The sequence below is a fragment of the Strix aluco genome, chromosome 22 (genome assembly GCF_031877795.1).
Source record: "Strix aluco isolate bStrAlu1 chromosome 22, bStrAlu1.hap1, whole genome shotgun sequence".
Classification (NCBI taxonomy): domain Eukaryota; kingdom Metazoa; phylum Chordata; class Aves; order Strigiformes; family Strigidae; genus Strix; species Strix aluco.
The window spans coordinates 6,798,752-6,826,693 of record NC_133952.1 but is presented as its reverse complement, the minus strand read 5'-3'; the positions used below and the strand labels follow the sequence as shown (position 1 = coordinate 6,826,693).

General features: G+C 41.6%; 1 protein-coding gene across 1 annotated transcript in view; it reads right to left on the bottom strand.

Moving 5' to 3' along the window:
* The window catches only part of KAZN (kazrin, periplakin interacting protein), a 227,916-nt gene that overhangs the window by 158,707 nt on the left and 41,267 nt on the right, over nt 1-27,942 (bottom strand). The window contains exon 2 of the mRNA XM_074848292.1: nt 10,385-10,542. Coding sequence (XP_074704393.1) covers nt 10,385-10,542 — 158 coding nt within the window. The remainder of the gene's footprint in view (nt 1-10,384; nt 10,543-27,942) is intronic.

Here is a 27,942-nt window from a genome sequence, read left to right as displayed (position 1 = left end):
CGAATAAGAGGGGTTGCCAGGGCTGCTGATAAGGGGGAAACGCTTTGCTGTAAATTTGCACTTTACTGAGCACCAACTCTCTTATGCATTAAGTTGGTTTTAATTCACTCCGTCCTTTCTCCTGGCTCCAACCTACATGTCATTCCAGGGTTCAGTGCTTTCCCCTTCCATAGAAATAATGTTGATATCTTTGATAGATCAGGTAATTTCTTTATTTACATGGGATACATATTCAGAGCCTCAACGTTTAGGAGAGTAAGTGCTGCATGCTTGAAATCTAATAAAAGTTTGAGCTGGGTGACTGATCAGCAAATTATTGGATTTTCCATAAGAGCCATCCTCTACATGCCAGAGTAGAGGTTAAGTGCAAAGAGCAGGTCAAAAACTACCAGCATTTCAACAAAATAGTTAATTAAATTCAAATATCAAAAGAAAAAAAATCGTGGTTTGCTTATAATGAAAATTTTCGTGTAACATTTAACTCACAGAAAGAGTGGCTAATTCCATTTATGTTAATATTAAACTAGCATACTTTTGCTTTTAGCTTAATCACTAAGCAACCAAGTTACCAGAACACAGACTATCCAGCAATTATCACACAAACATGTCTGGGGCTGAATTCTGACACTGCACCATTAAAATCCATGGAGATTTTCCCGAGAGTCCCATGACAGGAGAGTCAAGGATATAAAAACTGACATATGATTACATGTTAATTGGTCCCAATCCCATTCGTGGTTCCAGTCCTACTCAAAGCCTTTTAATTCATAGAAGAGTTGGGCAGAAACGATAGCACCAATTATTGCTAAGAGGTACCAAGGTGCATTACTTGATATTTATTATTAACAGCATCTTTTAAAGCAATTTTCATCCTAAGGATCTCAAAGCTTTTACACATTAATTAATGAAGAGCCTCACACGATCACTGTGAAGTAGGCAAATATTATTGCCAACTCACAGATAAATGAGGAAAATGGGAATTAAATTACATCCTTAAATTTACACCACAGATAAAAGACACCTTTTCCCAATAGGGACAGCAGATCTTAAGTGATGACGGGATCTTGCAACCAGTGAATCCATCTACTTGCTCGGAAAATTTGCGTCCTGAGAAAATCTACAGTTGCCAAAGCTCTGTGGAAATGAAATCAGACAGAGCTTATTTAACATGGATGCTTTCACTCGAAAGCTTAGCCTACGGCCTAGAAGGAGTTAAAGTATAAAGGATTACAACACCTGGACAAGATGTGTTGCCAGGGTTAACTTGCATGGCTGTTTTGATTATTTTTGCCTCTTTTCAGCAGGAATAGCAGACCAGCAGTCTCTTTCAAAAACCAGCTCTTCCATTTGAATTTGCTTTCAAAAACAAGACAGCTTTTGCTTGCAAAATTAGCTCCCTATCCAGCATCCGAGGCATGAATTCAGAGAAAGAGCTTAATTTTTATCAAGCAAGCGCTTAAAGCAACTGTTGATATATAGGGAAAGAACACAAACGCCCGCTCTATCTCGCAGAACCATTAAATATTTATTAGTCTTTTCGAGACAAAAATACAAATGTAAAGCTTGGCTGGCTCGCACCTCCCAGCTGGGCTCAACTTTGATGACCCCTGAGCTTACAGGTTGGAGGGAAAGTTTGCAGCTGACTCAGGAGAAGTAATTGCTTCGTGATGGAGCTCTCGGGCTTCCCGGTGACTTATTACGGCGGCACGGTATTGATGTAGCTTGCTTTGGGGGCTTAGCAGGGTTTTTTTGCTTGTTTGTTAACTAGAAATGGAGCAAGAGACTCTCCAGGCAGAAGAAAACATATTGAGCATTTGGAGGGAATAAAACACATTTTCCTGAGTCTTCATGTCCTCGACTCGTGCAGAAGACGCTTCCCGAGCACAGAGTGAAGCCAACCAAGGTTTGGTTTCATTTGTTGGCTGCACAATTGGGGTCTTCTTATTAACTGAAAATCTGCATTGCTGATAAACCGCTGCGATAGCAGATACACTCTGGTCTCCCATAATTGCTTCTTCTACATTTATGAAGACACTTTTCGTTTATCTCTCATGAACTCTAATTAAAGCTTGCAGAGCTTTTACACACACACAATCCCCCCCTCATGAATATACATCACGTTTTAAGTGACACAAAATTGTCATCTTCTTTTCTTTGGCATTCAACAGGACTCTGCATTTGAAACGCTCCATCCTAGACCACCTGCTCAGAGGTGCAAGGGCAATTTCTGTGAAGTAGTCACAGAAATTGGAATTTTGGAATTATCTAGGTATAAGCTCGGTTTGCAGTATCTACTATAGCTCCAGAGATCTGCCTGCAGAGATCTCAGTTTCTTTATGCATTTTCTCTTTTAATCAGTCTTGGTTCCCCTCTGGCTTAAAGCAAAGGTGTCTATCTTGTTTTCTCAGGTGCTATACCCCCTTATATATACACACATATATTTCTTCCTCTCAGAAGCACAGTGCTGAGTTGCTGCTATACAACATCCAACTTCCACCTCTCCTCTGGCACGACCATTCTCTTGCTGACCTCCATACCATAATGAAAACATAAAAGTCAATACTAATTTATAAGCAATTAAATGAACAACAGACCTGTCGAGAATCTCACTCCTGCACCCTTTAAACATGAAGTTATGCTATGATAATTTTTTTTTTTGGAGTCTTCTACTCTTGCAGGGTTGCAAACATTGAAAGCGTTTCTAAGCTTTCAACCCAGCAATATCAAACCTAACTCAGGATAATGAGCATTTTCCAGTACAAAGGAGAGCAAAATAAGAAAGAGGGAGAATGAAACCAGAACCAACCCAATGTCGCTGTGCTGAGCCATCTTGTACCCAATACATTACCATCAGCTCTGGTCTGACAGGACTTGGGTGGAGGAAAATGTAATGTTGTTTTTCAGTACCATTACTTAGTGATAGAAATATTTTGTTGCAGTGATGGTAGATGAGAGAATCCATCCTTTGCATGGTCCCAGCTCAGGTTCATCCCCCACCATGACTGAGTTTTCTGTCCCCTCCTTCATTTCCAGAATCAGATCATTTAAGCTGAGCTCCCCCCCGCATCCCAACGCTCAGCCCTGCAATACAGTGACGGTCTCCTCCTTGCCTTGGAAATTGCTTTATTCCACTGCCCCTACACAGCTCCGCAGCAACCAAGCAAAACGCATCAAGAACTGCGACACACACTGCACCGCGCGGGCAAGGAGCAAATTGAGACACAGCCCTGCGATGGAGGGACGGCAAGAGCCTCAGCAACAAGCATCCACGCATGAGGAGCCAGCTGAATTTAGATTCTCTTCGTGATGCTGAGAGTCATGTTCTGTACGGATAAGGACTTAACACATTCAAGATATCTTTTTCTTTCCAGTCCCAGGGGAGGACAGGACCAGAGGCCGGTCAGGGTACAGCTGTAGCTAAATGACCACGGTGACCCTCAGATGACAACCCTACCAAGCAGTAACACTGAAAATTGTACAGCGACAACTATTCTTACTTGGGATCCAAGCACCAGGCTGATCACATGTATTGGTGTCTGACAGAGGAAAACGCTGGACAAACCTGCTCCTCCCATGCCACCTACATGCTGAGAGCCCCGCTGGTGCCATGAAGCCACTCTGGTGTGGGACGTGGGGTGAAGGATGGATGGGTCAAGAGTTGGAATTACAACAAGAATAGCCTAAAGCAGACCCTGAATCAGCCATGGCCACCTTGCCTAGAGTATCAGATCAGCACGGATTTTTTGCAAGGCAAATTTTCCAGATTTAAATATCTGGAAATAAATTAAACTTAAATACTCAGAGAAAAGCTATCTTCAAATCTGGTTCCTACACTGGCAGCAGACACCTGAGATAGATTGGTTTAAACCATACAGGGCTTTTGGCCTCTTCAGTCATGCATCAGAGGTTGCGCAAACTCCGTCTTTTCCTCTATTTATACGAAGTAAGGAAATTTTCTCTGTGACTTAACTCAATACAGACTAAATGGCATCACACATTTCAGAAAGTCTCTCCCTTACACTAAAAAGGAAGGACAGAGAATGTCAGCCTGAAACCCCCCATTTATTTAATAAATTACAGGTGGCTAAAACCAGGTGATGAATAATGAGCGAGGCCAAGGTATAACATACAAGAGGTTCACAGCTCCTACAAGGCCTCACCATTTGTGGGTGACTAATGATACGCAGAGCTGTGCTGGTAAAGACAGCAGTGTGCACGTTACAGCACACTTATTTTAAGCGTATCTTTGATCTCCTCTCATTATACAGCACATCATTCTCCAAATAAATTGAATTAATAGGGGCAGTCCACAAATCAATTCTTCCTCTCCCCGACCACGAAGCGAGGCAGCGGGTTGTCAGGTACATGTTTAGGGACAGGCGCCGCAAACCGGGCTTGTGTAACACATGCTAATGGTGTCATTAGACACAACACGGTCCTTGACAAAGCTTGCTACGTTCTTTGTTTTATCTTCTCCTTCTACAGAAGCGAGAGCCTTTTGTGCTCCCTTTCAGGCTAGACCTAGAGGGATCATTAGATGTGCTGCTGGCTTGGAAGTGGCTAAGATTTCTTCTTACGGAAATGGGATGGCAAGATTAATGTAAAAAAATACAATGTGCAGAGCAGCAAGCTTGTTTTTCAGGCTTTCCCCTAAATACATCCTGATTTTAACTGAAGCTTTTTTCCAAGCCAGTCCAGCTTACAACATGCAAACACTGACATACATGAACACCAATTTACAATTGCATTTTGATAATACTCCATAACAGGAGAATTAGCATTATACCTATTTCTGCATCCTTCGAAACACATCAGTGTGGTGAGGATGCTTTCAGAACTCAAATAATGTAGGTTTATTGAAACAAAGAGCAAATCCTCCCTTCCCTTTTCTTCCTGTTGATACTAGTATGACCCACTCGTGTGAAAATAAAGTCCTGGGGTTTTGCTCCTGAAGCTCAGTCTGCTAAAAGTCTGAAGAGCAGATGGCGGTGTTTAACTAGCAAGCAAAATATTGCAACACGGTTGGTTTTGTACAACAGACCTCCGCAGAAAATAAAAATTATTTTTAAAGGTCAGTTGATGAAATAGCACTACTCTGCTACTAGTTCTGCAGCTATTCTCACAGCCGTCTCAGTAAGAGCCTGCCTTCGAAAGTCAACAGAGACTACTGAAGAAAAGATTGCAATCTAAAAGAGTTCAAGAAAGATTTTTTTTTCTGGGTGAGAAAAGGAATGGAGGCTAACATAAAAAAACAAAGCTAAACAGCTGGTGGGATGTTGAATGGCTAAAAGTAAGACATGCCAAGTAGGTTTTCCCTTTTTTCAAAAACTCTTACTTTAAATGATTTATTTACAGGATCCCAGTGTAAAACTTAAAGGGCTCATGACGGTGACAACTCAAATACTCACATATCTTCCAAAGAAAAACAGGGAAAAATCCTCTACCCAAGCTGGTATCAACTTCCCACTAGTTAATGAGAGCTGGAGCCATTTTATTCAGAGTGCTAGAACACCAGAATTTTAAGGAAAATATTTCTAAATGTAAATGCAAGGGTTCTTTCCCCTATGATTTTTGGGCAATGACCATACTATTTTGTTAACAACTTAGGCTAAAAGTACCACCAGGATTCTTTTCTGTCTTTACCTAAGAAAGAAACAAATCCCTCAGCAGAGAACCAACTGAGTATCTCTACATCCTCACACTCTCATGCCTAGTCAACAACTGAAATCCAATTAAATTTAAGCCAGGTGCCCCACAAGGTTACTAAGCTATCCTTGTTCTTAAGTCATCATTTGTGGAAAAGTCCAGTCCAAACCAAAAGCTTGTCTCTATGTCTACTCATTCCTTCTATAACAACACTTAAGAGGTTCCCAACAATAATCATAACACTGCTGGGAAAGGAACTGAATGAAAAGATGGTATTTCTCCCAAAGAACTCAAAATGCACTTGAAGTCAATTAAACACTTTATGAAGTAACTAAAGGTACTGAACTTCCTGAAAGCTTGACTTTCAAGGTCAGGCATCCAGAAAAATTACATGTGTTCTTTCACATAAGAGAGAATATTACCCTACGTCTAAGGCTGATGCTAGTGCCTGGATGCACCTTTTCAACTCATTAGACAAATTGCTTCAGTGAAGTGCTAGATTAGATCTCATGCATATGACTCAGCCCTTAGATGTTATGTACCTTCTGCTCCATGCCGGTTAAGGCTCTCACAATAGCAATCAGAAACAGAAAGTCAAGTAAAACAAAACAAAACAAAAAGTACTTTAGGCAAAGCTGGGGGGAGATTTAAAGTTTGAAGGTATAATGGATTCACATCACGTGTGTCTCAGAAGCAATAAATCCTGCTTAGGGAAACGTCTGAGGAAAAAACACTGTTAGGCTATAAAATTCCACCTCTGAGGATTATAAAACAACATGCACAGAGCAAACATCCTTTTCGAGCATAATAGGACTGTCAGAAATGATTGACAACAATGACAATCTATCATAGGCTGCCGTATCCCTGTGATAGCATCTTGCACGGGGCTGTCTGGCAGAAATAAAATTGTTTATTCATTCCTATACTATGTGGAGGATGGAACATGTCATATAGAATAAATGCACCCTTTCTTTCCATCTGCTTTTACGCACCCGCATTATCTAAGTACACCTTTTAGTTCATATAACACTATTTCAACTTCCTCTTGGATTTCTCCCCACTTTCAGGCGGCTATGCAGATGATGACTTGCTATTCAGGGGAACGTGATGCCTTTATACCTCCAGACTGACGTCTGGAAGCTGCTGCAGACCCGAAACAAAGATGAGAAATGAGCAATCTGGATGCAAAGCTCCAACCCTCACTTGGAGGGAGGGTAAAGCTCCCTTTCCAGAGCTCTGCCAGCTGCGGGTCAGCGAGCAATCCCTCCAACGGGGTATTTTTGTGATGAGGAAATCCTACCCGGGGTGCGTAATGGATGGAGACCACCGGGGTCAAGAGATCCCTGCAGATTGTAATGACTTTCATTAAATCACTGTCTTCCCTGGGCAGAATTTGAGCTGACAGCCTATTGCTGAGAGACTTGACACAGTTTATTACCTATCCCTGCACGGAGTTTAATACCGCTGACGGGGCTGACATATCAGCAGCCACCTCTTGGCCAGCCCGCACTGCAGCTCCTGGCACCGTGTTCACGCTCATCCTGCCAACGCTACTTCAGTTGACATCAATGACATTTCTGTAGGCAGGAGAAGTGCAAAATATGCAAGGTAATGCCACATTCTTCACAGAGAAAGCCCTATCACATACAGGAGATGAGATTAATTTTTTTCCCCCCATTATACAGCTGTTTGTCTATTCTGTGTTTACCAACAAGTGACCTCCAGCAAGGCAAATTTCTCCTATAAAGCCACAGCCACTACTGTCACAGTTGCTTGTATACCACTACTGCAAAAACTGATGCATGAATACCAGCAAAAAGTAGAGTAAATTGACCAAACAGATGGGGGAAAGAGGTTCTTCCAAGAAGCCAAGGAGAAATAAATACCGTCTAATGAAGGGACTGGGCTGACACTCAGGAGCATGGAGTCCACATTCTGATTATCAGAAGATACAGCTGTGAAACCCTGAACAAATTCCCCCAGTGCCTCTGTGCTGTGGTTCCTCTTCTCCACGCTGATCAGCATCCTTGTTATTTTATCCTCTCAGTGATACACTGCTGAGAGTGGGGACCTGCACCTTCACAGGCACATGGTCCCCCAGCACAGCCTGGTCTAAAAATGCTCACAGCGTTTTCCAAAGTGAAAAACTATGTTTGATTGGTTTCATGATTCATCTCAAGCCAAAAAAATTACTTGAGATCAAAGTTAGATCAATGGTGGATCTGAAGCCTTTGCTTCAGCCACAACTCCTGGCCTGCTGGTGTCCAGGCAGAGTTACTAAAATTTGTACAATTTCTCCCCACACCAGAAAGGCAGCAGGCATGAGACATCATCCTCACAGACTGTGTTTCTGAAGTAGATTAATAGTATCAGAGAACAGACAAATGCCCATTAAGCGTCCCCTCTGATCAGTCGCTTCTGGTGTGTTAGCAGCCCAGCTAATTTCTACCCAAAATTTCAAGCTGGATGTTCTCTCCTCAAATTATCTACCAGCCAAAATCAGGCCCATGCCAAGAGAGGAAGAAAAAGAGTAAAAGGGCCAAGCACTGGATTTCAGCTTATCTTTGTACAGAGCCTCACACAATCAATATTATTTAGAGCTGCAGGGCTCTATCTTCCCATAAAAAACACTAGCTGGAAAGAAATTAGATCAGGTAAGGAAAAGGAAATAATTGCATTGGTGATATTTTTTCCTCCTGTGTAATTAGAGCCATAGGGCACTCTGCAGTCAGGGTTAGTACGTACTTTATATGCACACACTGGCAGTGATATTCCTGTTTAGGTAGCTTGCTGCCAGCCTCATGTTTCTTTCATTCCTCAGAGGATTTATTTTATTGGGGGTTTTTTGTACTTGATGTTGTCACCTGTTTAGTTCCATCCTTTTACTCACCACTACCACTTTCTAACTTGTCATCCTTCCAACCTGAAAATCCCAGGCAAAAAACTGTCCTGTCCTTTCTGGGAAGAGATCCAGGCACATCATGAGAATGCAGGAGCACTTGACATTTCCCCATTGTTATTAGCATTTCCTTAATCAGTCACTCTATCACAGGCACCACTTAATATGCATTCAGGACAACTGATAAGTAGTAAAGCAATTCTCAGGTGCTAAAAAAATAATTCCTGCACACAGGATTATCAATAGGTACCTTTTTGCCCCATATTTATTTTAATCTGCAACATGCAGATGCCTGTAAGCATCTGCCTATGCTCATGTCTGACTCCCCAAAGGTATCCCCACCTGCAGCACAGGCTATGGGAGCAGATCCAAATGCACAATCTAACCCTCCATGTTCTCCATGACTTTGCAGCAGTGTTCCATCCACTGGTTTGGGGTAAACGGAGTCAACTTGGCTAAAGATGTACAAAGTGACATGAACACCATACTCATAGAAGCAAAATCCTGAGCACAGCTGGAATGGTTTGCTCACTGTGTACTCCTCAGCCTCCAAAGCCTGTATAGACTCCCCGTGCAAAAATATCCAATGTTAAAATACGTATGTCACTAATAGCAGGGATTCCCAGGCCACTTCTCACATGCAACAAGATCCTTACTAGCCAAAGTAATTAGGACCAAAGGCTTTGAAAGTGAGAGGAGCAGATAAGATAACTACCAGACTCCACATGGGAGAATATGGGAATTACACATGAAAATGTATAGCTTGCTTTGTTTACATTCTCCATTTAGGCACTTGTAAAATGCTGGCAGCAAGTCACAGGAACCTGGGCCCTGGGGAATGACCAGTCGGTTAACGGAGCGCTGGGTAATTGCAGTAACACTATTGGCACCAACCCATGTTGGTACTTGCAATGGCAACCAGGGTTAGTGTGGGATAGCAGTCAGGAAAAACCCTGAAGAAGATTATTTTGCTAATCCTTACAGGAATAATTCCTTCCTCTTTTATTTTCTTGTTAGGCTTCTAACAAGAGGTGATGGGCACAAGCTGCAATATGGGAATTACCAATAAGATATTCAGAAAAACAAAAAAAATCCCCCATGAGAGCAGGCAAAGCGTGGAGCAGGGGCTGTGCAATCCCCACCCCTGGAGAGCTCTGAAGTGCTCGGGACAGTCTCAGACCTGCTTGGCCAGATTTTAGGGCTTACTAGAGGAGAAGGGAGAGGAGACCACCTTGTTTTCAAAACACCTTTCCAATACAAGCTGTTGTTTTCCATCTAGGCTTTACAAATAAAGACCAAAAGGGAATATAAAAAAATAAATATACTGACTATTTCAAAGGGCTTTTTTATAGGATGGAGGAAGCACACTGTAACACAGTAAACCTACAGCATGAGAGATTTTATGTCAAAGCAGCAAAGGCACAAAGAAACATCTGCACATCATTTTATGACGTCTAAGCGGCATTTTAGAGAATGGCTAAACCAACAGCTCAGTTATGTGTCTGGCACTTCTAAAACTGGCATTCGGCACAGATGCTTAGCAGCAAAATTATTTTCTTTTGCTAGGACTGATGCTGGGTATTGCTCCATTTTCTCCTGAAACTTCAGAGCAATTTTCATCCCTAAATGTGAGATCCAGGCCCATCAGAAGCTGCAACTCCGTGCACTGAGGTGCCCTTCCCTGCAGCTGCAGATTTCAGAAGCCAAAGTCAGTTTTAAACAAGTGTCAGGGACTAATGTTTTCCGCTGCTAAAACCACCCGTAAAAATGCCTCTGATCTGTGCGATGTGCCTTCCTCGTTTCCTAACAGGTGGGAGTTTATTGATTTCCATTTCCTACCTGTGCATCCATTAGGAGGTGCCTCATCAACATCATGGCATTTTTCAGAGATTCCTTCTCGCTGGGCAAAAAGGCATCTTCATCTTCATCCAGTGTTTTTGACTTGTTGACAATAAAATGGGAGATCTGGTCGTTCAAGGAATGCAGCGACTCCACGGCTGCGGAGACAGAGAAGGAAAGCAAAATGGGAATGAAACTGTGCCGGAGGGAGCTGACACCATTTTCTCAGTTTGAGATGAGCTGCAATCTGCTTTTGAGAAGCATAGCTGGAAATTGGTCCCCATTACCTCCCCTGGCCTCTCTGCGGAGAGGGCCAGCAAAGGCACGATTCAGACTGGTGACTACCATGAAGTCAGATACTGATGGAGAACCGCAACAATAGCAACAGGGAGATGTGGTTTAAATTAACACTGTAGTGCTGTTAATTTTTGGTTACTTCCAGATATCAACCAGATTCAGTTAGAATCTAAACACCACAATCTCACTGCTCCCCCAATCAGCCCACATGCAGTCAATTTTCCCTATGTGATAAGGTTTTGCAGCACCAAAATTGTATTTTCAATAGTAAATGCATGCCACAACAGACATGAGGGTGATGAAAGTACTGAGCTATTGCTATAAGGATCAATAATTATAAATAACCTATAGATATACATGCATCTATAGGTAACTCATCTAAGGTTACATCTCAGCAGTAGCTAGGGCAATACATGGGTGGAAACAAGATGCACTGAAACATTCTAAAACAGAAGAGTGGTTGGTTAAAAATATTACTTTTCATAAGTAGCTTTTATAAAATCCAGTTGAAACTGAAGATTCTTTCTGCTAAGAAACAACTCATAAACCTTAACCCCTAGGATATGGAAAATCTAAACAGCAGTACTGTATAGCTGTGAGGAAAGCAAATTGCCCAGGGTCAAATAACAGGTCATTGCTAAAGTAAAACCAAGAAAAAATTAGTCCCCTGACTCCCAGCTCAGAGACTGCTCCCTACAGCACGCTGGGACCCAGAACTTCAGACCACATGAAGGGCAGAAGCCAGAAAAATTGGCTTTTTATTAGCTAGGGTAGGAGAGAGCAAGACCAACAACTAAAATATTGCTCATTTTCTTTCTTCACGATTATCAGTATTTGAAACACTGTTAATCTTTTAAATTCTCCTTTACAGGATCAAACCCCAGGTATTATATGTGGGATTCTGCTCCCAGACATGCACATCAGAAATCACCACCCCCATGGCTCACAGAAGTCCCCCAGCAATTTCACACACTTTATGATGCTGCAATTTATACAGGCTGTAATATACGAAGTAATAGCAGAATTTATTTCTGCCCAATGAAAAGCTTTGCATTTCTACATATTTGAAAAGTCTGCAATGCAATTTGCTTTTAAACCATTGCAAGTTTGGAGTTTTCATTTTTACTGTAGACTCATTAAATAAATGAGGCTCAAATAATTCTTCAGTGTATTTCTTTCTGCCAGTGGTTCATGCAGTGAAACCCTTTGATAAGCTCGTGGCTCAGAGTAACACATCACTGTCACACGCTGAACTGTGCTTCAGTGGTACATATTGCAAATCCTGATTTGTTCAGGCTGTTTATGAATAAGGCGATGTGTTATTTAGGACTCTCTGACACACTGATTTTAAGAACACAAGGCAATTGAAATATACTCGACCTAGTTCTGTCCAAAGAAGATCTTACCACAAAATCTGAAGTAGCAAAGATTAGCCAGAAACCATACTTGTTAAGGAGCAAATCTTCCCCAGACAAAAGGTCCATAACAAATAACAGGTATGTCTCCAAAACGCAGGAGCGAAAGAACAGAATCCTCCTTACTAAGAGCACTTATTTTAATTTAAAATAAAATCAAATCTGTGCCTTACAAAGCCTTGGGAAGAGTCTGAGGGGACTGGGAGGATTCCCTGGACTCAGGGTATTCATGTACCTCACCACTAACAGAAAGGGGATTTGAGGCTCATCATGATGGATGGGTCCATTTTAAACCATACGATAAATCATATTCAAGATACGGACTTTGGAATAACTAATTGAACCAGTTCCAGCTTTCAGAAGCACGCAACAGCCCGGGCTCGGGGTGTCAGTGGGTCACACACATGCACTGCACTGCCTGGTAAAGCACGGAGGCACAGGGCTGCCGCTCGGCTCGTTTGCCTGAGACACTCAAATTTAGGGATTTCGGCTTTGCAAATTGCTCCACTGAGAAAAACAGAGGCTTGCTCCCTCCGTACCAAAGCAACCGAGTCCTGCATCCCTAGCACGTTCAAGGTACAGCAAATCAGCATAGTGACAAGTATTTCACTGGATAGTATACTAAGCTGGTCACTCAATGGACCAGCAGTTCCTCGCATGATTAAGTTTTAAGTAATACGTGAGCATCAACACACTTGGGAACTTTTTCCAACATCAGAGTTTCTGTCTGCACAACACAGTTTATCCTGTTGATTACGTGAAGTCTGGGCCTTCTTGCATAGCACTCTGTCCTGGTCATTGCCAGAAAGAACTCTGAGGGCTTGGATGCATCTCACACTGTTCTTTCTCCCTCTGCATCGCAGTGTTTACAGACCACGTGCATCTTACTCCCACACTCTCCCCCCCCCTCCGCCCCCCCGCCGTTTACAAATATATTTCTTATTTCTTTCTGGCTTTGCTACTCTGAGGTTAAACTGGACAAGAGGAAGAGCTGTTACCGACAATTCTGTAAGGTCTGGTTTTGTTTAGTTCGGTATGTCAATACCTTATTTACAGCTGAACAGAGTAAAGAAGATGAAGGAGCCTCAGGAACACTGCCCCGGGCCAAAACATTTCAGTGCTTCTCTCCAGGGCAAAACTTGCGGATAACACATAGACAAAAGTCACCTGCACCACAAATCCTCACTTGCCTTTTAGCCAGCAGAACCGGGCCATGGGGGACGGAGCCTCCCCAGCAGCAGACCCACCGTCGTGACTGCGGACGCACGAACCGTCGGCAGAGAGGGAGGCAGAAGTGGATCTGGGGGGTATCGCAAACAAATGCATAAAACTGCAACGTGGGTGTGCAAATTGTTCAGCGAGGTCCATGCATTGCCCGTTGATTTCTGGTCTCCTCCTACGTGTATTTAGACAACGCACACATCCTGCACCAATGCCAGGGACTACATTTTTAGTTTTCTGCCCGCAGTCCTCTGGAAAGTCTCTGTATCCATTTCCCACACTGAGTCATCTCAAAGTTTAAGCACTTTCCCTTCCGAGTCCCATTACTACAGCTTTGTTCACACCATTATAAATAAGGGTCTGTCAGCATTTCTATTATAAATCTCTGCAAGTCAAGCAGAAGGATTCATTCCAGCAAAGAGCGTGGTGCTGATGTGATTTCCCCCCTCCCTCTAACGCAAATGGAAGTGAGGAACTAAAACCCACATAGAGCATTTGCCTTCTTAGAGAAATTTTATTTCTTGAAAGAAAGAAAATCAGGGCTTAGCATTCCTCCATTCACAGATGCACAAGGATTCCTCCAGCACCATATCACTTTGTAAAAACAGCTTTACCAAAACTTTGATGGCCTGCAAACAAAAGCTTACTTCCATCTTGACTACATAATAATTTTACTGATAGGTGGGACTTAAGTACATCACACACTATTGTACGTCACAACTCAGGCCAGCATCATGCTTGTAAGTTAAACATCTCCTTCTCGTGGGACGTTGCACATGAAGCCAGGGGTGTCTCAGAGTGATGCTCTGCTGTGGACACTGGGTTTTGGGGAGCGGCACGGCACATAGGTGCAGTGGCAACCACAGTGAGCTTGCCTATGCCTGCGTGTAGCTAGGTTTATCCAAGTCATTGTGAAGCAATCATTTTATCATCTGTCCTCACACCAACCACCCCTCAAAAGCCCCAGGAAGCTGTACATTGCTCACACAGAATAGCAGCAGGTATAGGGCTGCATGCAGGCTGCAGCGGGTGACGCCAGGTTTGATTTTCTGATCACTCCTAAGCTGCACTAACATTGCCAACAGACACGTCAGTCCTGAAAATCATCTCCCAGTGCTAAAGCAGGAGTATTGGTTCATCCCATCCTTCCTAACTAATGAAAAATTGAGGATAGATCATTTTTTATATTCCAAAATTTTGGCTTGAGCCATAAGCCCACATCTGCTTTCAGTAATAGGAATGTATACCAGAGTTATCCTCCTCGAGCTAATGGCTTCCTTCCAGATTTACACTGACTGTGACCACAAACTGGTATGTGGAGCAGTCCTCCCAGGCTTTATGATTAAAAAGTAATTCAAAACAAACAAAATTATATCATCCTAAGTTATTCTAACCTCTTTATCTGAAGCAATAGCTCTATATTCTCTATTTCTTCTCTCACCCTTTGGGAAGTTTAGTGTTGGTTGAGCAATATGTGGCACATTAAGCTCTGGGGGGCAAATGGTTCTCTCATTTGTAATTCTCTAGGTTTAGAGAGATGCAAGAGAAATCATAAGACATATTTTCCAGTAAGATTGAGGAAAAAGCAGATCAGTGTTTGACTTGCACTGATTTTTATAAGCATCTGCCATAGTGCTATGTTTAAACTCTGCTCACCAAAACAAATCTTTTTCCATGCAGACAATGGAAACTGTATTTGAAAATAAAATCATCTGAGTCTCCCTCATGAAAGTAAAATATGCATTTGCAAACCTCCGGCCTACACACAAAGTAAAAACAAAGGAAGCCTGAAAAACCAAACAACTGCTTTTCTGGATGTCCTGTGTCAGTCTGCAACACAACTTCCAAAGGTCACTTCTCATAAGCAGAAGATATTTGATATTTCTCATTTAAATCAAGAGGAATTTCCTGCCTTGTGCCCACTAAAAATCTAAGCAAGAAGGATAATGAGGCAAACCTTCCAACCCTTTCAACGTTAAGCCTTAAACATTTCTGCTGAGCAACACTTCAACTAAAGCCAACAATTTCTTTGCAAACACATAAGACTTTGTTTTTTTAAAAAAAATATTATGGACCTCAGATATAAACACAGGTATGTTCAGCTCAGATTAAAAGATACTCCTCAATCCCCTTAAAAAAAAAAAAAAAAAAAAGAGAAAAATAGATGACAATTTTCCCTTGCCGTATCAGTCGTCTTGGCTTTGGGTTGATAACATATCAGTAACGCTGCAAGCGAGACAACCAGCTAAGTAAAAGTTACGGCTATCAAAGCCCCATCGGCTTCCCAGCTTTTCCCTTTCCAATTTGACCATTTCCTCACTGTGAGTAACCATTTCAAGAGGCAAAGAAACCATAACAATCTTCCATTAGTGCTTTGATATCACCTACGAGAAGAGAGAAAATTATGTATTTTGGAAGTGGTGTTTTTCACTGCTGCTATCAGTGATGACGTGCTGTGTTGGGTTTTTTCAGTTGAGGACCATTTGCCACTCCCAGAAGCAAGAATGGGTCAACAAAGTTGGTTTTCTGCAGGATGCTTTGGGGTGTGAATCACCAGAGCCTGAAGGACGTGCAGGGGAGAAAGGAAATTGCTTTCTGTCAGAGATGAGGGAAAAAATATACTTGTGTCAAAGACTACTTCAAGGAAGAGACTGAAGCAATAAAGTTGTTCCAGGAGACCCCACTTTGTACACTCCAGCTACTGACCAGATGAGTATAAAATAAAATAAACCATAGATAATATATCCTGAGATCTGACAAAAGCCAGCAGAGTCTAAAATTAATTCTCGGTAGCAGGAATGACTAAATGAAAAAGGACAGACACTATCATAATTTTATCAAGGGAACGGGATAAGGATTCTTGGGCTCATCGTCTGACTCTGCTGCAAAAAATTAGAGAAGACGTTTAAGTTGGATTTCTCAGCACTTGCCACCACGACTGGAGATTTGCTCCCATGGAGAGAAAAGCCAAAAAGCCACACTGCATGCACAGATCATTTGAAAATCTGTCCCAGCCGAGCACGGAGCAGTCTTTAGAGCTACGGGCTGCCAGGGAAACCTCACCTGCTAATAAGTCTTTCTGACTATCCAGCAAAAGGCAATGATGTGTGTGGGCAAACTGTGCAATTCATTATTGTTTAATAGTACCAAACAGCTTCTCGAATAACGTCTATGGGTGTTGTTTTCAAAGAGATGAAAAGAAAAATATTCAAAGCATTTGAGGCCTTTCCTTTACGAGCTCTCCCCATTTTATCTGCACTACCGCACCAGAGTCAGGCACAGATTTCTGCGACACGTGGGGCGCCTGAAGCACCTGGCTGCCTTTCAGCAGAGGATTTCAGCATCTCCCACATTCTAAGTACCAGTTGATACTTCTTTTGAAGAGCAGTTAAAACTGATTTGCTCAGACTATTGACTAAATTTCTTAGGTTTTTTTTATAATCAATAACCTTCTGTGTGACTTCAATCTCAAGAATAATGATCCCACTCACAAAGAGGACGCTCTCCAAACGCATTTGCCAAAACTGTAAGAGGAAAATCCAGGCTGTTGCTGCTCTGAGGTTTCACTTCCGTGGCCATTTGGCCACAACCCTTATGAGATGCTCTCAGCAATGAGCCAGGTGATACCAACACACACACCAGAGACCACTGAGCACAAGGCTTCCCCTTCCAATGCCTGGGCAACCCGCAGATTTGGGGCATTACAGGCATGGAGAGACTGACTGCATGCAGATCAGCAGGGTGTTTTCTCCTTCCTTTAAATCACAGCCAGCTCTCAAGTACTCCCTCATCACCCCAGCAATGACTGCTTCTCTCTGCACAGGTTTTGAGAGATACTAAGAGTGTTCTTGTGAAAGCTCCAAATCCTGGCTTTGGGACCAATATACAGCCAGCCCTGTGGGTGTAAGCTTGGAAATTCAAGGCATTTTGGGGTTATGGCAAGTAGACACATACAATGTATAAAAAAAAATCTTTATAGAACTAAACTATAAATAATGCCCATCCTTATTTATGTTACTGAGGTTGGCTGATGGTCTTTTGCTGAGTCTAAAAAAGGACATGCAAGACATGTAACACTTCACTTTTGCCTGATGATTCTGATTAGGAAGCCTTTCCCACTGTAGCATTTGCTAATTGCATTTGGACACATCAACTGAGCTATTCACTTAGCAGTAGAAGAAATCACCCTTTGTAAAAGTCAAGCTCATGAAAATCGTTCCCCCCTCTCTCATACCAGTATTGCACTGGTTTAACACCTCTCACTTCCAGCAAGACAAGAAGCTGATTTGCAAAGCCCATGGCCATCGGGGTCACAACGTAGGAGCTCTCCCTGAGCAAACTGAGCCCATTCTCCTTTACCCAAGCTGTCCCACATCTCTGTGCCTGGAAAATACACCTTGCAGCATCTGCCTCATCCATTGGCTTTTGCCAGTCACTGTTTACACAACACCACCTTACACTCGTACCTGTCTGCAGAAACACTGGGAAGATCTAGATCTGAAACACTTCATAAATATTTTCTCCAGTTACTGGTAAGATGAGACCTACAGCTTTTTCTTTCCTTTGTGGTCTTTAACTGGTTTCAAAGGAGGCATTCAATGAGCCCCCTCGCAGGAATAATTTACCACACCATTAACTGAAGAAAAAATATCTGGTGTCTGCATTAGGGGCTCAATCACCTTTCAGAGAAACACTGTGAAGAGCTCATTACAGTAATTACTAACGAGCTGGCCTCTTCGGGCTGTAAATGTTTTGTGTGTAACTGGCAAAAAGCTGCATTCAGAGCTTCCCAGATGCAAAAGTAAGCCATCAGACCAATAAATGGCCCTACAGTTCCAGAGGAAAACATGCTCAGAAATGAAGCTGGTTATTTTTTCAGCTTATTAGTTTCTCCTTACAAATCTGACCTTTTTGGAAATGAAAAATGACATCAAGAAGTGGAGGTCTGAGGAGTCATGGCAGCTCTTTAACAATCAAAGTTTTTCACTGACACCTTTTTTTTTAATGCCGTAGGAGCTTCTTTCAAAATTGGATTTTTTTACCATTTCAATGAAAATTTTGATTTTAAACTGTCCTTAAAAACATATATATGTTTTGAATCCAGCAACACAGAAACAAATTTTGTAATTTCTCATGACATTCCCCCTCCATCAACAAGCATATACTTTAGCAGACAGTAGAAAAAGGATGGGAGTTTCAGAACCATGCTCCAAGGACAGATGTCCATATTTTACTTGGTGAAACCACCTGTTGCTCAAAAATTCCAGAGATTATGTATCCAAGATAGGCCTGAGCTGCATAGGGAAAGAAGAGCTGTTGTATTTTGCTGTGTCTTTCTGTTTCTTTTATCAGTCATTTGGAAAGGACTTTTTGTCTTTGCTTCAGTTTCTTCATCTCTAAATTGTAGCTAATGCCTCACAGTAGCAAGCTGAAGTTGACTAGAGTTGGCCAAAATCTTAAAAATTAGAAGGCTCAGTATTTACTCTAGCTAAAATACTGGCAGGGGTCATTTAGAAAATAAACAATACATTTCTCTTTGGGTAATAGTCTCACTGGAGCTATGAGAATATCGGCGAGCTGAAGAAGTGATCCCATGCCTAAAAACTTGCCTATTCCCCCCCCCACTGTATTAGACTAATAAATATTATTACTACTCACCCTAAAAGAAAAACCCCAAATGAAAATAAATTCCTCTGCTATGTTTATGGTTACAATGGGGAGACCGAGTCAGAGCACAGAATAAAGCAGCCAGTGATGGGGCCCTGATGCTTTCGGTAGTGCTTTGAGCCCAAAGAGCCCATGACTCCTCCAGCAAACTGGACTCCAACATTTATGGCTGGACCACCGTTGTTTACAGAAATATTTGAGACGTTTAATTCCCCCAAGAGCTAGAAACTTCCACGCCAGGAACAATGTCAAACTTTGAGAAATACAGAAGGCATGGCACTAAACCAGTAAATCTAACTTTTGCAAGAGAAACTCCATTTACATTTGCTGAGAACCAAAAAAACCTTTCCAAAGATGGACAAGGCATGGTAGCACCCAGCTTTACAGCTGCCATTTTCTTGTTTCTATCGGTAATCATTTATTTATTGCCTCTTTAGCTAATTGTGCAACTATTATATTTCATAAACAATAGCTACTTGATTTAGGCAAAAAGGAAGTGAACAACAGAAATTACGTATGCCAACACATAGACAGCATGGGCCAGATATCCAGCTGCTATGAGCTGACTTCAGAGGAGCAATACCCATCTGTGCTTGCACACAGACAGTGGAATGGTCTTGCTGGGCTTTGGATGAGGTACAGGAGGACTGGTTCCTACTTTGCCCAAAATTGGCTCCAGGATCTTGGATGGATCACTTAAACCCTTAGTGCTTCAGCTTCCCGTCTGTAAATCCAAGCTCTGTAGTCCACAGAAACATCATAAACCACAAAGGCAAGATGCCACCACTGGTGAGGGACTCATTCGGCTTTTCCCTGCTATTCAACTACAAATTAGGAATTGCTCTGGTTTAACAAGCAGCTCCTGGTGCAAACAGGATGCTCCATCTCCTTGATGTCGAAGGTGGAAGAAAACACTTCCTGAAGGGAATTTAACAAACTGCAGGCTTTTCTGAGGTTTGAATGAACTGAAATTGTTCAAAGACAACTGAGCTTGATTTGTTTCCCAGCAAATATCTGAAAGAGAGTGAAGCAGAGTTATGTGGGTGTTGAGAGACTAATTAATATTGCCTTGCCAATCTGCTGGGGTTACAATAATCAGAGAGGGTCAGCAGAAATCCTGAAATTGGCTTAAAAAACAAAATTAAACAAACTGGGTTTGTTCACATCAGCTCTTGAGAACTGTGTTTTGCCTTTAAGATTGCACTTCTCTTAACCAGAAATGTTAGAAACTTAAAAAAAAAACAAAAACAAAACCAACAGATTTGTCACATAAGAAAAATGTCAACGACTATGAGACTTGCAATAAAGTCATGAAAACTGGCAACCTGCAAATTTCTTCTTGAATGTGTCTATATTTGCTGTTCGTAGCTGACAGAAGGGATGGAGGATACTGTTAAAACAAGTATTTAAATTTTCTTGGGAGCTGCCTTCTTGAGCAGCTCTGCTGCTTAAAATTGTAAGATGTGACACTAACAGAACACTGGGCTTAACAAGTCTGTCTTAAAAAAAACGCTATACTGGCAGAGCATCATAAAAAGCTAAAATTCAAACACTGGAAACATACAGGTTGATAAACCGTGGCTGAGTACAGCGGATCAGAGGGTCAAGTTTTATCAAGCACTTGCACAAAACCAGCTGTCTCGGAGAGCCTGGGAGGGGGATTTGGCTCCCGCTGCAGATAAAGGTGACACTGAGGACCACACCAGATGCTACATCTGCACTGATACTGCCAGCAGAGCCACACGCTGTCAGTTCTTGCCTGCTAATTGTTTTACTACTGCATTTCCTTCTCATGTAAGACCCATTAATCCATGATGTGCAGAAGTAGCATTACCTCGTTTCGTGGACTGAGAATTCCCGACCTTTTTTTATTCATTTAAACTATTCAAGTCATGGGAGAATGTCATCTGCGGATGTATAATGCCATGGATATTTTGGCTTATTTGTAATTTATGCAATTTTGACATTACTGTGTCAATTACTGCCCAATTCTGACCTGTAGCATTACATCCAATATCACCAACCCTATTTATGTGGAATAAAAATAAGCATCTAGAAATATATTCATGCAATTGAAGTTAAAATGAGACTATATTCAGCATTTAATAACCCCAACACGATTATATCTTTGGAGCAAAAGCTTCATATTCAAGACACTTCTTCAGTGTGTCATTTATTTTTATGAGCACAGAACTGAATAAACTCCTCCTAAAATAAAGCAGATTTTTCAGACCAGTATTTAAACTTGTTATTTCTGTTAACTATGTCTATAAAAAGCAGCAAGAGTGTATTCTTTGTAAAGAATATTATCCTATGATCAGCTGTGTTTGTATCCACAGCTTCAAACTTAACTTTCCCTATAAGTAAGAACAAGTAACTCAAGCAGTAGTTTTAGAAAATCTTACATGTTTCTATTTCTTCAGTACAACAGTGCACTGGCCTTTTTCCCAAGCAGTCAGAAAAAATGACAGGCCTAACCTTCCAGAAAATGGGATTTCATCATCTTTAAAAGTAATAAATTTTGTCTTTAAATATAATTTATTATATAAAAATAATAAATGGAAAATACAAACTGCAGCAAAGGAAACTACTCTTTCTATGCCCCTTTGCAACAAGTACAATAAAGCAAGTCTTGCTTTAGGTTCACGAGAGGCTCATGCTTCATCACCAGAACAAATGTACCTGAAGCTCAAAGTGGACGAGGGATGACTGTGGAGTAGCTGCCCAGATCATGGGCAAAGTGCTATGCCTTCTCTCATCTTACCTAACAAGAAATTTTGGAATAGCTCCCTGATGTGATCAGAGGTAAAAAGGGATGGCAGGAAATGTGTCAAACTCTTCTTTGGTTTGTTGGGTTTTTTCTTCCTACAGAAATGCTGCTTTCACTGGGGAAAAAAAAAAAAAAAATTGAAAGGCATGTCAATTGTGACATTTCATTTAGAAAACACACAAGTCTCGATGATGTTTAAGCATATCCTCTTCCTGTGTTCAGGATGGCATTTTAATAGAATTTCATGGGCACTTCCCATCTCTTTTCAGTGATGTTCTCTTCATTCTACCTGAGCATGATCGTTTGTCAAAATTATGACATTCCCAGCAAAAAAGAGCAAGTAGAGCATTCAATAATAATTACATAGTATTCAAATGTTTGCCTCAGTTGGAATTATTTTTTATTTATTAGGTTTTCTAGATGCTCCTGCTAAGGTGCTTTTACCTCCATTGCAATCGACGGGATTTTCAGTAGAGAGGGAGCACGTCATAACTTTTTTCATGTGGTGAAGCCTCATGGAAGAGTTTAAGTGCATTTTTCTTGTTAATGACCTGTGGGAAAATCATTTGTTTCTAAATTTCCCTAACTGCAGAAGACAATGCCTTCTTTGTTCTGACTTTCCTAGGCTTTGTAATTTAGCTTTGAACCTTGACTTCATGGCTGACCTCACATTTTATATCTAAATTACTCATGCTGCATTTGTAAACATTTGTTGGTGGCATTTATTTCAGCAATTGGAAAGCAGGAAAAAAACAAATATCCCTGTAGACAGGGATAACACATATTGCATTAATCCCTCTTTCTTCACTTTCATCTGTAGCCTTTGGAGCAAGAGTGTTTGGCAAGGGAATGAAATTAAACTTTAATAAAGGACAAGAGGAGTAACTGTCACCAGTATAAAACTGGGGAAGCAGCATTTTGCAAGCAATGCTTGGAAGGACTGGGATTTTCCATCAGTCATGTTCCTGTGCCAAGTCCAAGCGAGGAGTTCGGACTGCAGCCAGGCACTTGGAGAGATGAGATCATTGCAATACCCCAGCGGTGTATGAAGCAGGTAAAACCAGAACAGCAGCAGAGCAAGAGAGAAATAAAAACGCCCTCCTCTCCTCTGTAACACAAAATATTAGGTAAATAGAAAAGGGTTTGATTAGAATGTTCAAAACCCTCGAAGTGACTCAGACACTCATTTCATTTTCAAACACACCCACGGTTCTTCGGCTCCTGAGTCTTGGAGTAACTGTGGCATCTTGGCATCTAACTCGCTTTTGAGGATGGAGCTGAAATACTTCTGAAGGTGCAGGTCAAGGAGGGCAGCAATTCTGGGTGCCCAGCCCTCGATGGGTGGGAGATGCCTCAAAATGAGAGACCTGGAAGCACATTTACTTTCTGCCTGAGCTGCAAATGTAATCAGTGTAGACACATCCTACCTAAATTGGATATCACCTGCAAAACCCACCCGAGATCCTCAGTGGATAGGTGTGTGGGTAGCATCATCTGAACCTTATGCTCTCATGACCACTCTGCCCTGGATAGACACATGGTACAGTCTCACTTTAGGGATGCCAGGCAGCTTCAGCTCCGACTGCCTTTCCCTGTGTGAGAATCTCTTTCGGCTAGCAGTGAGAATGACTTAAGAGTTCCTGAGAGCTTTTCATCTTCCTGAGGCTCCCAAACAGCTTAAACATTAAAAGTTAATTTTCCCTGTTAATAACCCAGCCCATCACTTTGTGTTCTCCCCTGGCAGCTGCCTAAGAGAACAACCATTCTCTTCAGCACAAGCATTTTGATGGATGAAGGGAAAGCATTTCATTTTGACATTTGATTGACAGAAAGTGTCCCTGTTAATTACAACCAAAAAGACAGAAAGAGAGGAAAATGATAATACAGCTCCATAAACTAATTTTGGTGTCATATTTAGGGGGTTCTTAGAAGACACAGAGGATGAGCTAAGACTGCAAAGTGCAAGAGGTTTATTTACTCTATTTCTTACAAAGTCAGGGTGAGATCAGCACCAAAGCTGCTAGAGTTCAATAGCAATGTAAAATATTATATGCCTGGACTTATGCAAATAACAAACTACCTCCCAGATAGCTCCAACTGCATAAAGGCCACCTCTACTCTCACCAGAGTAACTTCAAGGTCTCTGGTGGTCATCCTTATCTACGTCAGTGTAACGCAGAATCGTGGGTCTCTCCTCTGCATTGCTTTTCCTCAATGTCTTGCAATAATTTCAGGCTCCCAGAAAGCCAACCTGACAGGGGTTGAGTCAGCAATGGCTGGGCGAAGCGCTCAGCTCCAGGTACCCAAGGGGCTCCTCTACCAGGTTGGGGAAGGGAAAAGCACTGTGAAAACTTAGCAGAAAAAGGACCCTGGCCTTTTGAAACCCCTTCCTCTTCTCCAGCTTTTCCCTTCCATCCATGTATCAGGAATCACACACAGAAAGGGAGGGCCTACAGCCTACGTAGAGAAACTACATCGCCTGCCCGGTGTCACACAGCACACCCAGAGCAGAGACTTGGGCAAAAATCAACCCTTCAAATGAAGTCTCATGAAGCCTTTAAGGACTCGACTCAGTGCAGGTTTCCTGGGCTCTCCCATACAAATCTCAGACCAACAGATGGTGGTGGCTCAAAGAAACTCCCACAGGACAGGCCTCCGGTTTCATTCCCGTGGATTTCTGCACCTCATTAAAAAGAAAATGACCCCAAACCTCTTTTCTGCCTCCCCGCCGCAGCAGCATTCCCTCACCTGAACGGCTCTCTCTGCTCTTCTTTCCAGGTTTGCCATGGCAACAAGAAAACTGCATATTACCAGTGTAAAACAGATGGGTTATGCTTTTAAATTGTCCTTCTGTCTCTAGCCGGGTTACGACATCTCCTAGCTACAAGATGAGCAAGACCGGCAATACACTCCTGCCATGAAAAGCTGCAGCACAGTAAATCCCAGAGAGTAAATACATAATGGGCTGGCAGCACGTGCAAAGGGCAGGCAGGAGTTTCGTGACTTCAGAAACCAAGGGGGTAAGGTGGTTAGAAAATAGGGGACATTGGATTCCCATTTCATTTTGTCAGGGCACTATGGGGCTGAGCCAGGCAAGCTGTGAGCGAAGCACACCCTCCTCTGGAGAGGCTGAAACACGAGCGTTTCCATCAGGGAGGCACTCGCCAAACTGCAAAAGGACATTGCAGAGGCAAGCCAGGGTATCTTAGCAACAGCTTCACATATGGGTCCATTAACTCCAAATTCCTCCGCGAGCAAATCCTGAGCTAGAAAAATTTTCAGACGCTTATTGATAGCGTGAGCATGTGTTTTGTTCAGTCGGTTTTTCAGGGGAAAATAAAAGGTAACCATTGAAAAGCAAAGACCAGAAATGACTTGCTTTTTGGGGAGGACTTTTTGGACATCTTAGAGGTGTTGGACTTGCAGCTGGCTCATAATTAGGTTATGGTGAGCTGCCATAATGGGTCTCTACAAAAGCCTCAGCTGTAGAAATTGCTCTTGCAATTCTGAGAGAGGATTGCTTTGGCCAAGAAGGCAACTGAAAAGCAGCCCATAAAACACAACAACAAAAAAACAACACAGAGAGAGAATCAGAGGGCAAGAAGTGATTCACATATTATAGCAGTTTGATTTTCCCCTTGCAAAGTGCTTTGTATTTGTGGGACTCCCTTGACTCATTTCAGCAGCATTACTCCTGATTTACTGATGGCACAGCAGAGCAAACAACAGTGAGACCAGACAAGGTGGCCAGGAGGCTCCTCCTCTTCCTTTTTAACCACCATTTGCAATATTTCTATTCTGATTGTAGCTGACAGCAACTGTGACTTTATTTCACCCCCAAGTAGCTCTTTATTTTCTCAGAGCCCATCTCTTGGAAACATGCAATGGTTTGAACAGCTCCACTTCAGTTTTGGAAAGCTACATCTTAAATGCAGCTGAGCACAGACTGAAAACACCATAGTGAGAATCAAAGTGTGTATTTTAACCACATTTCAAAGATGATTTTAAGACACTCTCAAGAGAGGTGGGAGACGGATGCTGTTTGAACCATCACAGTGTTTGAATGCGTGGAGCTGGCAATATCGTGCTTACACATAAAACACAAACACACGCAGGTCACCTGTCTGCAGCATTTTAAATGTTACATTTTCACTGTCTATTCAGACAAGACGTATTCTTCATGTTTCTCATTAAGAGGGCTCTTTTGCTGATGATCATTAAGTTATCATCAGAGGTTGTGAAGTTAACATGAGAAAAAAGCAAGATAAGTACATTTATAGTCTGTATCAGTGCACTGGGAAGTTCCCTTGCTTGAAAAGGTCAGCTCATTTCAGATTGTCTATTTGCATAAATTTTCAGCAGTCAACGCTTGCTCTTCCTCTGATAGAAATGGGAAACCTGTATCTTATGTAGTTCTCAGACTGTTACACACAGATACTGTTTTTATACTAAGACAAAAAAACCCACCTTATAAATTTATTCCTACTGTGATTTTTACTCATTTTACAGTATTAATAACTTCAGAAGTAAATAGGTTAAAATATTACACTTTAAAATACTTTCATTGGTATTCTGACAAGAATAAAGGCCAGATTTAAATCTACGAAATAATACACCGAAGAGAAGTAGCTGTGGTCAAGAAGTAATTTGCTTGCACAATCTACAGCACCATCTGTCTAAAACATATTTAGGTGCCAATTACAGTGCATGGGTCCACTGGATTCACCTAATAAGTTCTTCAGCAGTGGATCAAATCCTTCCAACCCCTTTGTGATTTGCACGAGGAGTCAAAACGATAAACTCTTTAATAATGCCAACAGATAGCATGCGCTGAACTAGAGGAGAATAGATACAAGTTTCTTTAATGAAAAGAACATGAGGTTTATCATGTTTTCGCTATTAAACTCAGACGAGATTAGGCTAATGAAAAGCAAAAGCAGCCTCCCTTCTCCCAGAATTGCTCCTCAGCCTCAGAGATGTTTGCGGTGAGAGTATCAGACACCTTCTTGCAGTTTTTCCTCCTCATGTGACATGTCACAGCACTACTACTACCACCAGAAAAATAACATTTAGATCTAAGACCTCCATTTTTTTTGGCTTTTTCCACACCCTCCTCCTGTTACTCTTTCTAATGGCTTTTATTTATATATTAAATAAGGAGAAGCTACACACGTTAAGGCTTCTTTTGCCACATCTTAAACCCTCAAATATCTCCCATCCTGAAAAGAGCCTTCATTAGTGTGCATTTCCATACCAAGATGAAAGAAGTATGTAAGGCTAAAGTTTTCCCTGGAAAAGAAGAGTATCTCAAGCTGTTAATATGTCATTATGTTTCTGTTCATTAGCATCTCTGGAAGCTGACAAATATGTTTTTAATGACTTTTTTTTCCCTTAATGCTTTTTAAAGTATTTTTCCCTTACTGCAGTGCTAATAAGGTGTAAAAGTCTTGTCCTGAAACTATACACCATACCGCAGCTCACACTCCGCTGCAGTTTTAATGGGAAAATTTTCTCGCAAATGCATATTAAACAAAGTATTTACTGGTATGCAGAGTCAATTTGTTAACACATTAAAACTTTTCCCAACTTATTTAGTCAAGATTCATTTTCTAATGTGGTTTAAATAAAAATGTATAGGAAATTTTCAGTGATAACGTAAGAACTTTGCTTGGACCCAGGCAGAATTTTTCACCGTCACAACTCAGCTGGTAAAGCCTTAGATAGATACATATATACGTGTGTGTGAGTGTATATATATATATAAAACAGCTGTACTGGCTGCAGCACTACTCACCATGTGAAGCAGCATTCAGAATGAAGCAATTCTACTTAATATTTCTTCTGCATTTAGTTGTAAAAGAAACCATTAAATAAAGAGTGCTTCAAAGGTATCCACCAAATACTGTGGTTCCCTCTGTTGTTCTCTAGCAAATCAATGATCTTTGAATTGAAATAAATCTTTTTGTATGGTTTGGACAGTTTAATAATTTAGAGCCAGATTCCAGCAGGAAAGACTTGCGTCAATGCAACACAGTTTCTGGAAGATAGATGTTAGCAGAATGTCAAATCTAATCAGGAATGACACGCTGCTGTTACTTGATTCTGCTTATCAAATTTATTTATCTCCAATTGTTACTTTTTGCAAAATGCTGTAAGGTGGGAACATTTGTCAGTAAAGTCAGTAAGGT